Genomic DNA, 13,120 nt, shown 5'->3' on the forward strand with positions numbered 1-13,120 from the left:
TGATGGGAGTCCACTGTGCTGTCAACTAAGACTTCTTTTGTTTTAAAACCTGCTGACAAAGCTGCTCTCATCTGCCTCAAAAGCTCTGGCTGTAGTTGAAATGATTAAGAAGTACAAAGTAGCAGAGCACAAAGCCATGGGGACATATCTTCTTTCTTTATTGCTCTTTATCTATCCTCTTAACTGTTATGTATGCTGTATAATATACACGACCCACAAACACACACTAAACCACCAACACTTTCCATAGGCTGCTAGGCTACATCTCTCACCCACCGACCCCTGCACACAAAGCTTCGTGTACGCGCATACATACCATCATTCGCTCTCTCTCTCTCTCTTTCTTTCTTTCTTTCTTTCTTTCTTTCTCTCTCTCTCTCTCTCTCTCTCTCTCTGTCTCTTTCTTTCTTTCTTTCTTTCTTTCTCTCTCTCTCTCTCTCTCTCTCTCTCTCTCTCTCTCTCTCTCTCTCTCTCTGCTTCACCTCCCTCACTTCCTTCCTCTCTCTCTGACGCTCGCGGACAGTCCTGAAAGCTGCGCTGACAGCTCGCTGCTCACGCGGGTCCTTAGACGGCTCCTAACATCGGATCTTTTTCGGGGGAAACGTGCGCAGTCCTCGCGCGCTGTTATGTGCGCTAAAGAACTGTGAAGGTGGACTCTTCGGCGCCGCGTAAACCTCCAGCCTTCACCCAAATAAAAGGAGTTATTTCGGGCTTTCTTTTTTTTTTATTTAAACATAGAGAACACTTGATTTTAAAGGGAGCGAGGAAGACTTCTGAAAAAGTGAGTAGGAGCCGATGTTGTATGGAAATGATCAACTCAGTCCAAACTTGACTGGAAAATTGTCCTGGCGTCAGTTTTACACCGATAGAAAAACTTTAAGCTTTTACTATAAAAAATAAATTAAATTACTTCAATTTGTAATCCGTATAGCTGATTTGTCCTAAGATGAATTCCCTCTCCAAAGTGTTATTGATGGCAATCTTCATGCACCATACTCCAGGTTTTCTGTGCAGTGCGTAATTTGAAAGTGTTTTATTAAACACTTGTAGACAGGAAGCAGACTTAAGAAATGTTGTCAGGGTAGGATTGCTCTTAAAACAGAACGTCCAACTCGTGGTTTGGTCTTCTGCCAGAGGTAGAGCAGACAAACCTGCTGCAAGACTCAGGCAACACTTACTCTAGCAGTCTGGTGCAGGGTGGTAATTTCCCTGTTGTGCTGCCAGTCTGCAGAATGGTGTGTGTGTGGTCTCTAATCAGCTTGACCTAATTCACTGACACAGGTTGCAGATTTTATTTTTTATGTTGTTACAAGTCAAATATGAATAGGATGGGCAGCCATGTTGCCTTAAATATGACAGTGACACCGGTCAGGAGGAAGCCTCAAATTTACCTTAGTTGGCCCTGTACTACAAACCTGCCTGATGTTTGTCATTCTATCTGTGTGTGTGTGTGTGTGTGTGTGTGTGTGTGTGTGTGTGTGTGTGTGTGAGTGAGTGAGTGAGTGAGTATAGGGACATTTGAGTTTGTGGTAGGATCAAATTTCTGTCTCACCCACTTTAGTGTAATTTGATTAGATTACGGTGTCTAGTTAGCTCGACGCTGAGTGGAGACACCTGTCTGTCTGTGAATATCTGTCATCTGTCTGACTTAGTACTGAAGCTTTAATATGTATTATTGTGGGAGCATTGTGCCTTTATTTGATAGTGACAGTGGCCATACAGACAGGAAATTCAGGGATGTGGAAAGGTGTGTGACATGCAACGACAGAATGATTTATGTATGGCACATTTCTAAACCTCTAGGAAGTCCAATGAAGCCTCATTTTTTAACAACAGAGGAAATGCTATAAACTGTCTGATTTCTTTAAAACCACTTGTGTACAGTTGAAGTATCTTTCACGTCACAGTGAAGGCATGCAGGTTTTGTTCATTCCAAAATGTCAAAACTGTTGAAGTCTATACGTGTTGCTTTCAGCCTATTCACTCCATTGTCCCCAGGTCAGATCTGTGGAGGTACTGGGGTGCATGTTTCTCTGTCACAGTGTCTTGTTTTGATACTTTCACTGGCAAGTTAGACATTTCAAATGCTACTCGGAGCTACTTTAGAAAGCCACGCACCTCTATTTTTCTTTAAGGGTATATTCTTTCATGCAAAAACTTTAATCAAGATGTTTTTTCAGGTTTCATGAGGGTTGTTTACTTAAAATATGCAGTGCACATGTCATAGACATCATAGACAGGCGCGTTGACTTGACATAGTAGTAAAAGCACAGGTGTTACTGATAACATTAACGGTGGCTCCAGTGTCCCAGTGAGCCTAAAAACTGAAGCAGCTAAATCAAATTCCACCGCTATCATTTGTATTGTTTACACCTGTGCTTTTCGTACTGTGACATTTAAAAAGTCTCCCGGGAAGAAGGTCGATTCACTTGGGGTTCAAACTAGAAAATCATCTCTACAAAAGCCCGTTAACTTTGTTACTTCAGGTGGTTTTGTTTGAAATGAAGATGATTTTCTCTGCCACTAATTCTACCTGTTTCAGATGCTGAATAGTCAGTGGTGGTTGCTGGCCGGTCCCTAGGTAGCAGCTGTCTGTTTAGGCTAACATGGAACGAGAGGGCTCATTTAGGAGGTAAGAACACACTCACACACCCCTGCACACACTTTCACATCAGCCAGCAGGTCTCATTCAGAGAGTTGCACTGCATCTCTAATACTCTGTTCCCTTTTTTCTCTTTGTCCCCGTTCTTTGGGACACAAAAAGGTAGATGAAAGTGACTCACACACATTCCTCAATGACCTCATTCATTCTTTCAGTCATGCAAACATCCCCCTTATCCTCCTTTGTTTAGTAATTAGACCGCAGCATTTTCTCTCACAACTCTTCCTGTTGTATTAGCGCCACAAACAAAGAGTATCTAACTTCCGGGTTGCATCAGCAATCTTTAATTTACTCGATGTAGAACCCTTTTTCCATCACGCTGACAACTCAGTGTTTCCTCTGAGTCTCTGCATCATCCACTCTTCAGGTGTTTGTAGATTCATTTGCACAGGGTTTAATCACTGCACCTTTTCTGAGAGAATTTGGAAATGCAACCTTACTTTTGATGAAAGTGTGTGTGTGTGTGTGTGTGTGTGTGTGTGTGCTTGTGTGTCTATCTGAGCCCCAGGCTCCTGTTTCTCGCACTGACCTATTTATGTGGAGTTGAACTAAGATCCAGGTTGACAGACGGACCAAAAACACACACACACGTACGCACACACAAACACACACACACACACACACACACACACACACACACACACACACACACACACACACACACACACACACACACCATCTCCCCTCTTCCCTGCCATATTGTTTTACATGCTTCCGATTTCCTTTTTTTTTCATCTCCTTTTAGCCCCTTTTTTCCTTTTGTGTCCAAATTCAATTAAATTCAGTTGGGCATGGATCATTACAAAGGTATTAAAAACAAAGAGGAAAAGTGAATAATTCCACAGCAGATGACAGTAAAAAGCAGACACAGACAAACTCAATGTGATGAATCAAGCCAACATGTGATTACAGCTTGAACACGACTTCTATCTGTCCTGGGCCCCACACAGACAGAAAAGGAGGAGGAGGAAGTGAAATGTGTGTCACCTTTAAATCCTTCCCCTCCCTTTTGGCAGCTCTTGAACCTCAAAGGGTTCCTTTGTTCGCCTGGCACAAAAGCTCACATCTCATGGTCACCGACTGGCACAGACTGGCAAAAGGAGAGAGAGAGAGAAGAGGAGAAAAAAGTTAAAGTAAAAGAAATAGGAGGGAGAGAAGGGAAATGAGAGGAAAAGGGCATGGGAAAGAGTGAGATTAGAGACCCATGAGGACAGAGACACCTTTTGTCTTCCACATCTTCATCCTTTCTTTCATCAAACTCTTGTTCTGTTCAGTGTGACACAAACACTCATGGAGTGGGGATATGTGGTACCTTTTCAGTTACTGGAGTAAGTACATAGCGTGTGTGTGTGTGTGTGTGTGTATGTTTGTGTGTGTGGAGGGAGGTTTGTCGTATGCTTTCAACTTTTGCAGAAAGTGCTGATTTAGCAATTTGAATGAATGAATGACTGAAAGTATTTACAGTATAGACACTGCAGAAATATATAGAACTGTGTTTGTAGTGTGTAAGTTAATATTTGCCTTACATGCAGATTACAAATGTACGTACAAACACACACATATGCTGTACATGCCTGTGGGAGAGAACACTGTTTCATTACCTGTTCCTGACATATTAAGCAGCTTTATACTAGTTTCTGTGCTTTGAGTTTCAGCTTTAACGCCACATTTTTACTTTGTTCCTCTTCTTCTGTACTTTTTAGGGCCCTCACTGACATAATGCATTCCTTCACTGCTAATCCTAACCATCATAAGTACATTCCCAACCTCAACAGATATCCTAAACTAAAACTAACCATTATTACTTGTTTAAATCTAGGTATTCAATATAATCTGTAGTTTTATTTTCACCTGCACCACTCTGCCTTTTACGGATTAAAGTGAACTCACTGTTGATGTTTGTTTCTCCTTCGTGGACCAACCTCTGAATATTTAGCCTGCCTGTGCCTGTACTGAAAGTGGGCTTGGCTCCACCAGTTTCATCCAGTAACACAATGAATGTACTGCAGTTTCTTCTTATAATTATTTCTCTCTTTCTATCTTTTGGATTTCGAGGAGTCTCCACAGCAAGCTGAGGTTGGGTAGCAGCTCGTTCTCCAGTCTGACCGACCTCTCGCAGACGAAAACCCCAGGAGGAGGAGGAGGGGATAAGGGAGGACTGGCTGAGGAGTGCAGCAGGGACAGAGGGACCCAGCAGAGAAGGGCCGGGGCCAACGCCACTTGGAACAGGTTAGTGTGTGAGCCGTGGTCTGAAGCAAGAAACATATTGGTTCACTCAACATATTTGACTGAATGTGGAAATATGTATTTTTTGGTCTTGCACACAACCCTATTTAAGCTGTCACGCCTGTATGTTTACTCGCACGGACATTTGTGTGCATTTTTTTCCAGAATAAACATCACTGGCTGTAAAGCTCTGTTAGTGCCATTATTCATGCTGTGAATACAAACACACATAAGCACCAACTCTTTCTGTCTCTCTTCCCCGAGGGTCCATCATCTATCTACTTTTTATCTCCATCCATCACTCACTCCTTTTTTCATGTCATTCTGCCTCTTGAGCCTTTTCTTATCTCTCTCTCTTTTTTCTCTGGTTATTTTTATGGTGTTTTAGCTTTATTTTGTTTACACTTTGGATTGTACGGCTTCTTTGTGCAAATTCACAGATTGCACAATTCACAGTTTGCGCAATTTTATTTTATATTATTTATGTTAGGCAAATCTACAATGTATCTCGATTTGAAGCAATGGAAATAGTCCTATTTGTGTGAAATGCTGCCTCTCAGCAGCTAGTTATGTAGTGGTCATGCATATTGTTGATTAATGTAATATAATTCTACACATTAGTCTTTGTGATTATTTGTCCACTAAATGCTTCTGTGTGCTTCTACTCAGCATCCACAATGCAGTGATATCAGTTTTCCAGAGGAAGGATCTGGGGGAAAATGAACTCTACACTCTGAATGAAGGCGTCAGGTAAGCTCCCTGTCTCTTTGTGTTTTATTTGACAGTTTTTTCTGACTCTCTCGCAGACTTTCACACAAGCTCGGTGAATGTTGAGCTTGAGCTGGTTTGTATTTCAGGAAGAAATTTGACTAAATTGTAGTGTTATACTCTGTAATTTCCCACCTTCCCTTGCTCCCATATACACACAACTAAATTTAGTCTTTAATGACACATTAACACATGCCCAGTAACTGTTTTTGTTGTCGCGTCTCTCTCAGCTACTCCTTCTTTCTCCTGCTGTTCTCGGCTGCAAACTTGTCCACTGAACCAGAAACATCTTCAAGTTAAAAGGGGAAATGACAGGTGGAGGTTACAGAGGGGTTGCTGCAGTGTGTTTAATTACAGTTTAGCCGAGGGTAGTTGAGACAGGACTGTCAAAACTCCAGTCATGTACAGTAAATATCACACACTGTACATGCACGCACACTGACTCAAGCCGTTGTAAAGAACTTGAACAACATGAAAGCTTCACATCACGTTGTAGAAACCCGGCAGTAGTCATGACGAAGATTAGATCAAGATTAAAGGTCAAGTGTTTTCTTCCTGTAATAACAGAAAGTGAGCTGACATAATAATCTCTACCTGTGTGCTCTCCGGTTTATCAGTGGAAAATCCTGTTATTGAAATGTTTTTTGTTTTCAGTGTGATCAACGTCTTTTCTCATTTCCTGAGTCTACTGCTGTTTAAACACTGCAGCTTTCCAGTTCACTAGAACTTAATATTTATGGTTCACGCTGAAGAAGTATCACTGATGGTGTGTGTGTGTGTGTGTGTGTGTGTGTGTGTGTGTGTGTGTGTGTGTGTGTGTGTGTGTGTGTGTGTGTGTGCGTGCATCTGTGTTCGCTTTTACAGTATACACAGGCACTCATTTGCACTTTTTTTATACAGGCAGCTGCTGAAGACGGAGCTGGGCTCCTTCTTCACTGAGTACCTTCAGAACCAGTTGCTCACTAAAGGCATGGTGATACTGAGAGACAAGATCCACTTCTATGAAGGTAAGCAGAACTCTACATGATATAAACGACGCAATAACTATCGAGACCTTTTAGTCTGCTGGTGCCTTCTGGCTTTGGTGAAGAATGTTCACAGAGCCAGTGAGTCACTGCAGGGAAACTGAATGGAGACATGATTTAGAGTTTTTACCTCAATGTAAAAAAAACATCACAAGTCCAGCAGGGGATTATAATGACTGACTGAAATGTCTGACGCCAGGTTAACCCTTGAACTATCTGTGTGATGGAGCTTTTTCTGCAGTACCCACTTGTATGTACACACACACACACACACACACACACACACACACACACACACACACACACACACACACACACACACACACACAGTCAGTCAGTCAGTCAGTCAGTCAGTCAGTCAGTCAGTCAGTCAGTCAGTCAGTCAGTCAGTCAGTCAGTCAGAGTGAGAAGGAGCCATTGAGGTGAGAAAAAGACACTGAAATCAATTTGTTTTCTTTGTTGTGGCAAATGTGTGATCTTTATTTGAAGCACCTTTGACACACACACTCACTCGATTTTCAGTGCTGTCGTCACAGCAACCAGATAGGAAGTGATGAAATACGTCACACAACACATAACATCCCGTCAGAAACCACTGTGGTACATGCAATGACTCACAGACCCATTGTTCTGGCTCACTCAATAGTTGTGTGTGTGTGTGTGTGTGTGTGTGTGTGTGTGTGTGTGTGTGTGTGTGTGTGTGTGTGTGTGTGTGCGCACATACATGCGCAGACCTATGCTGCAAATTGTGAAGCCTTGAGAATATCTGATCATATCAGCATCATCATTATTCCTTTGCAAAGCACAGGCTCTGTCATGTCCATCATTACAGACATGTACAATTTGCATGGAATTAGAAACCTGTACATCCACTGCAATAAGAACAAGTCACATGACGTTCTCAGATAACATGATGCAGAGATCTTTTCAAAAACATCCCAGCACATTGTCTCTTGTTGACTGCATGTGCCAGTCAGACGGTAATATCTTTGACTTCCTGGTGATTGGTTGTTTGTCTTCATGCATTGTGTGTTATAGGTCAGAAGTTACTGGACTCTCTGGCCGACACATGGGACTTCTTCTTCTGTGATGTTCTGTCCATGCTGCAGGCCATCTTCTATCCTGTACAGGTACACACACACACACACACACACACACACACACACACACACACACACACACACACACACACACACACACACACACACAACTATACTCACACTCACATGCTTATATTTCCATTACAAAACTGTGTGTTGACATGTGTGTCCACAGGGAAAGGAGCCATCAGTGCGTCAGTTGGCTCTCCTCCACTTCAGGAACATCATCGCCCTCAACCTGAAACTGGACGAGGCTCTGTGTCGACCCCGAGCCAGAGTTCCTCCTTCTATCATACAGATGCTGCTAATACTACAGGTACGCACGCATGCACACACACACACACACACACACACACACACACACACACACACACACACACACACACACACACACACACACACATTATTCATCTCTTCCTTTCCTTTTTACCCTCTTTGGCTTACAATCTCTCACCCTATATCCCCACAAACTCTCAAGCACACGGCTCGCACAGACAAACATCCATTGCTGCAGTAGGCTGACGGAAGAGGGTAAGTGACAACAGATGGAGGATCAGAGGGGCTGACTTTTTTTTCTTGTAAAGGGATCTCACAGGAAGTAATCTCAGAGGAGATACAGAGCACAGTCGTCTTCCCATGACCACTCGGTACCCTCTGCACCCTGCCTGTGTGTCTGTTTGTGTCACTGTTTGCCTGTGTGAATTAACCATGTTTACACTGTCCTTTTAAGACCCTTTTGTTCTCACAAAAACAGGAAAATCAGCAAGTCACTCATCAAAATAATCAATTAGGATTAGTGACCTCATTATCAAAAAGTTTATTGAAGTAAATGGTCGAAGAATTATGTGAATTTCTATCTTGTTTTACTAGATGCGAGGGCAGACATTCATGTGTCCCCTGTGGATAGCTTGCTTCAATTTGTAAACATTTAAAGACAAGCTATCGTGTGTAACAGAAGGCGACTGCTATCACCCCAAAGTAAGAAGCCTGACCTTTTAGAGTTTAAAGTTTTAACAATCTTTTGAAATGGCTGAACCAGGTTTTATAGGATTTAGTGGTCATCCATGGACCATTGTGACTTGTAGCTGCATACAGTTCATTACCTTCACTTCCCGTGGGAACAGGCAGAGAGTTGTTATCTTATTATTTAACTGCGCTGCTGCTGTACTCTTCATACAGACAACACATAAAGCATTTTCAAGTTGGTGCTGCTTGTTTCACATGACTCACACCAGTTTTATTCATCTTCAGTCATTGTCAATCACGTCCATATTTCGTCAGATGGATTCATAATTTTACCTTTTCTCTTCATCAAGGCGGTGTTTTCCAACCTCGAGGTCAGAACCTTCACATGGGGTTGCAACATGATTAACAGGGGTAGAAAAGAATGGGAAAAGGAAACAAAATTGTGTATCTTTTTCAGTCTTTCCCTAATCTTTGATTTTATTTTTCAGTGTATGATATTCATAATAATATTCACAGTTATGCAGACTTATTTTTAGTAAAACAACCTCAGGGACATTTGATATCCGTGAATTTAGACACGTACATTGCTCTGAACAAAGTCAGCCATCGGTCAGATGTAAGATGTGGGTCAGGGAGTGATTGCAAGTGTTCTCGAGTGTGTCTGGGAATATGGCGTGTGCGTCTGTTTCTGTGTGGGTCACTTCGGACATCACTGTGGTGACTCATTGACCCAAATCTGCTGCTTCCACACTCGGGGGGGGGGGGGGGGGGGACAGAGGAAGGTATAGAGAGGAAAAGGAACACAAGAATAGACAACTGGACATGTTTATTTTCCTGTTTTATCTGCTGTGTACAGATGCTGCAGAGTCATTTTAAATTGTCTCTTTGGGTTTGCCCACCATGAATATCAAACCAACAGGTAGAGGTGAGGATATAAAAAGCAGGGCAGCTAAGACAAGAGGTTGGGGGTAAGAGAGATACAACTCAGCACTGAATGTTTTCTGTTTTTGCGAGTTCTTGTTTCATCTGTTAGTAATTTCCCTTTTGTTCTGTGACGCCAATTCGCCGAAGTCTGGTCTATTGATGTGGTTTGTCTCTGTGCTGTGGTTTAGATGCATATGCTCAACGATTCAGAGAACTGAAACATGATTGATCTCTCTGTCTATTGTGATTTGAAGACTCTGAAGGTATGGTCTCTGGGCCCACATGTATCACACCCCTCAGCGTGAAAATTTGGTCTCAAGATTATTAAAAGTTGTGGAGACAACTCCAACTATTATGGAAACACAATAGCCTGAACCTTTCAAACAAAAAAGTTGGAAAACAGCACCATATTGATTCCCATTGATCATGAGGGTAATTTGTTTGCCACTGATTTACTTAAAAGCAAGCTGATGCTAAGTGCACAGTGGGTTTGTGCCTTGCAGCAAAGCTGTAATGCCTGTGTTTCCTGGCGACAGTGAAGAAACAATTTAGGCCCCACATGAAGACCCATCTGAAATAAACAGGGCAATGAGGGCTCAGCACATGCAAAGTGGATGCATGGTGAAGCAGGATGCATGCAAAGTTGCAAGTGGGGATAAACAGCCCCTTTACTCCCATTAAGGAAATTGGTTGTGATTGCGCTATGATGGCAGATGCAAATCATTTTCTTACTCATGTTCTCAGTTTGTAGTAAAGTTCTGTGTTGACCCAAAACCAACATCCAAATATGGCTCCTTTAAGCTGCTCTAATCAATATTTTTAAAACAACAAGAAGTCGGATAACAATGTAATGTGAAAGATGTCCCTCGTAGAGAAATATCCACTCAGAATTATCTTTGCACGGAGTTACATTATTTAATTTGACATTTGTTGTTCGATTCTTTTTGCAGTAACTGAATGTTTGATAAAATCACAGAAAGGCAAATTGAACTTCCCTGAGATCTTTTTCATGGCTTTCAAAGTTTCTGTTACCACCTGTCAACAAGCAGCAATTACTGGCTAACACAAACTTATGTGTGCGTGTCTGATGCAGGGAGTCCATGAATCTAAAGGTGTAACAGACGACTACCTTCGTCTGGAGGCTCTCATCCAGAAGGTGGTCTCTCCCTACCTCGGCACTCATGGGTTATATTCCAGAGATGGATCTTCCAGTTTGCACTGCTCCTCCTGCGTTTTAGGTATGTGACTGTAAATGTGTTTACAGATGACGAACCTTGGAAGTGTTTTTAAAAGTTACAAGCGCCATGTTCACCATGTGTTTGTGTGTTCTCTTGCACTTTCACTCTGTGATATTTTTGCCTGTTTTAAATGATAAAGTAATCAAATTTATAAAGCAGTCTTTCTTAACTTTCTCGCTCCTTCTCTCTCCAGAAAAGCGTTTGCAGCGCTCCTGGCCCTCCAAACCAGGAAACTCCCCCATCGCCAAGAACCCAGTGGTACGCTCTAAGAGCTACAACATTCCCATGCTGACCCCTGTGGGGGAGTACGACACCGACTCTTCCACAGGAGGTGGCACAGGTATCAGACGGCACTCCGTCTCTGAGATGACGTCCTGTTTGGAGGAGACCAGCTCTTTGGCTGAATCCACAAACAACACCAGCACATCCAGCCTCGCCAACCACTCTCCAGCTTCCACGGCCTCCGCTGCACTTTCAGGTACGGCTACCCCGTACGGTATTAAACAACCTAACAAATCATTGACACCGGAAAATTTCAAGATGGCAAGACGCTATTATTGCTGGAGTGATCAATAGTTCAGAATACTCTTTAAACAGTGTGTTTTGGTGCTGAATCTCAGACCATTAAACGTACCTTTTTAAAACTATTTTTAGTCATAAAATGCCTGAAATCATTTGAATTGAGTGAACTGTCTCAAAATGTGTCAAAAAGCTGTGTGGGTTGAGGTAAAAACATTTAGAAAAATGCTGAATATTTGGAAATTCAGTGTGAAAGTAGTCACATTTCAACATATTAAATTCTGGCCCAAAATGGTTCTGTGTTGTTGTTTTTTTAACATAAAAAATATCTGCTACAAAGCCCTGAAGCTACTGCACTCTCCACAGTAAAGACCAAAAGCAGGCAGCTGATCAATAAGAGACCCCGAGAGTTGTGATCACATTTAACACACTGATCCTTATGTTGCTTAACTCTAAAACCTCTGTTGGTCTCCGTTCAGGTCCCCACCCTCTCCATCCACAGAATCACTCCCCCTGCATCCTTCCAGAGCCTTCCCCAGGCGAGGACACACACTGCGCTGGTTCGCTGTTGTCAGACTCCCCCGCATCCTCCAGAGCGCTGACTCAAGACACGAGCTCTGGTCCCAGTCCTTCGTCTAGTCTGGAGATCATGACGGACCACGTGCCGGAGTCTTTGGACTCGGAGCCGGAGCACGACGGCATCTTTCTGGACTTCTCGCAACGTTGCTCTGGAGGGTCGAATGGACAGCAGAGACAGCAGATGCACACTGATGCAGAGACATGGGCAAACAACTCTGAGCCATGACGGCATTCCTGACACTTGCTGCTGTTTTATGGAGACTCAAGATCATTAGGGATCTGTTTTAAACTAAATTATTTTTTTAGAAGATGTGGTCACCCATCCATAGAAACAAGTCTCACCTCATGCTGACTGGTAAAAAATATGAATTTGGCTCCCAGCTGGAAACATCATCATTGGCTTCTTTGTGAAGAGAAACCTTTTCCCTGAAGAAATGTTGTATAATTGTCAAATATCTCTGCAAGAGGGCTATTGAGTAACTTTCGCTGTCAAATTCAAACACTTTGAATGTAAAATAAACTCTCCAACACCGTTTGTTGAAGTTCAACTTACTTTATTAATGGATGATAAAAATATTAATTTAATTTGAACTCTGTCTCGCTCTATATTCAAACCTGAACCTGTATCTCTGGTATACTGAGAGAGATTTGCATTCAAGGGAAGAAGGCACTAGAAATGGTTCCACTGTGTTTTAAATCTTCTGCTTTAAGGCTTCATCTACATAAGATCAGAGACAAAATTCAAACAATGTTGCATTTCAGTTTTCCTTGTTCACACATCTGGGAGCAGATCACACCAGGGCCGCAAACACTCTGAATGTATTTCTGAATGAATGCAGCCTTTAAAGATTTCTAATGTGTGTTGTACTGACAAATTATGGAGCCAATTTAATGTTTCTAAATAATTTGATATCAACGGGGTTTAGCAAATACTCAAATGTGCCATATTATTCTAAAAATATCCCGCCATCACTGATGACTAATGACATCCTCAACCTCCCAACAGCATTACAGCAATATTTAGACTTTTTTCTAGATATTAGGATCTATTAAACATTTTAGAAGAAAACACTAACAATTGCAGTTGCTCTGCATAAGAACATTGTTTAAAAA

The 13,120-nt window shown here is 42.2% G+C and overlaps 1 protein-coding gene across 1 annotated transcript; it reads left to right on the forward strand.

The window, feature by feature from the left end:
* Positions 1 to 297: 297 nt before the first annotated feature.
* Positions 298 to 12,542, forward strand: LOC137888088 (proline-rich protein 5-like). The gene is made up of 10 exons (XM_068731385.1): positions 298 to 781; positions 2,543 to 2,632; positions 4,718 to 4,891; positions 5,558 to 5,638; positions 6,557 to 6,663; positions 7,720 to 7,811; positions 7,957 to 8,097; positions 10,765 to 10,909; positions 11,103 to 11,387; positions 11,908 to 12,542. Exons 2-10 carry the CDS (start codon positions 2,607 to 2,609, stop codon positions 12,231 to 12,233), a joined length of 1,377 nt encoding a protein of 458 aa, XP_068587486.1. The 5' UTR covers positions 298 to 781; positions 2,543 to 2,606; the 3' UTR covers positions 12,234 to 12,542.
* The last annotated feature ends 578 nt before the right edge of the window (positions 12,543 to 13,120 follow it).

This window comes from Cebidichthys violaceus, unplaced genomic scaffold (genome assembly GCF_023349555.1).
Source record: "Cebidichthys violaceus isolate CVI_PGR_0920_01 unplaced genomic scaffold, fCebVio1.0.p SCAF_51, whole genome shotgun sequence".
NCBI classification, from domain to species: domain Eukaryota; kingdom Metazoa; phylum Chordata; class Actinopteri; order Perciformes; family Stichaeidae; genus Cebidichthys; species Cebidichthys violaceus.

Excerpts from the sequence above, each read along its gene's own strand:
- LOC137888088 (XM_068731385.1), top strand. The coding sequence starts at position 2,607 with ATGGAACGAGAGGGCTCATTTAGGAG. Across the intron at positions 4,892-5,557 it reads GCCAACGCCACTTGGAACAG|CATCCACAATGCAGTGATAT; the intron begins GTTAGTGTGTGA and ends GCTTCTACTCAG. Across the intron at positions 6,664-7,719 it reads CAAGATCCACTTCTATGAAG|GTCAGAAGTTACTGGACTCT; the intron begins GTAAGCAGAACT and ends TGTGTGTTATAG.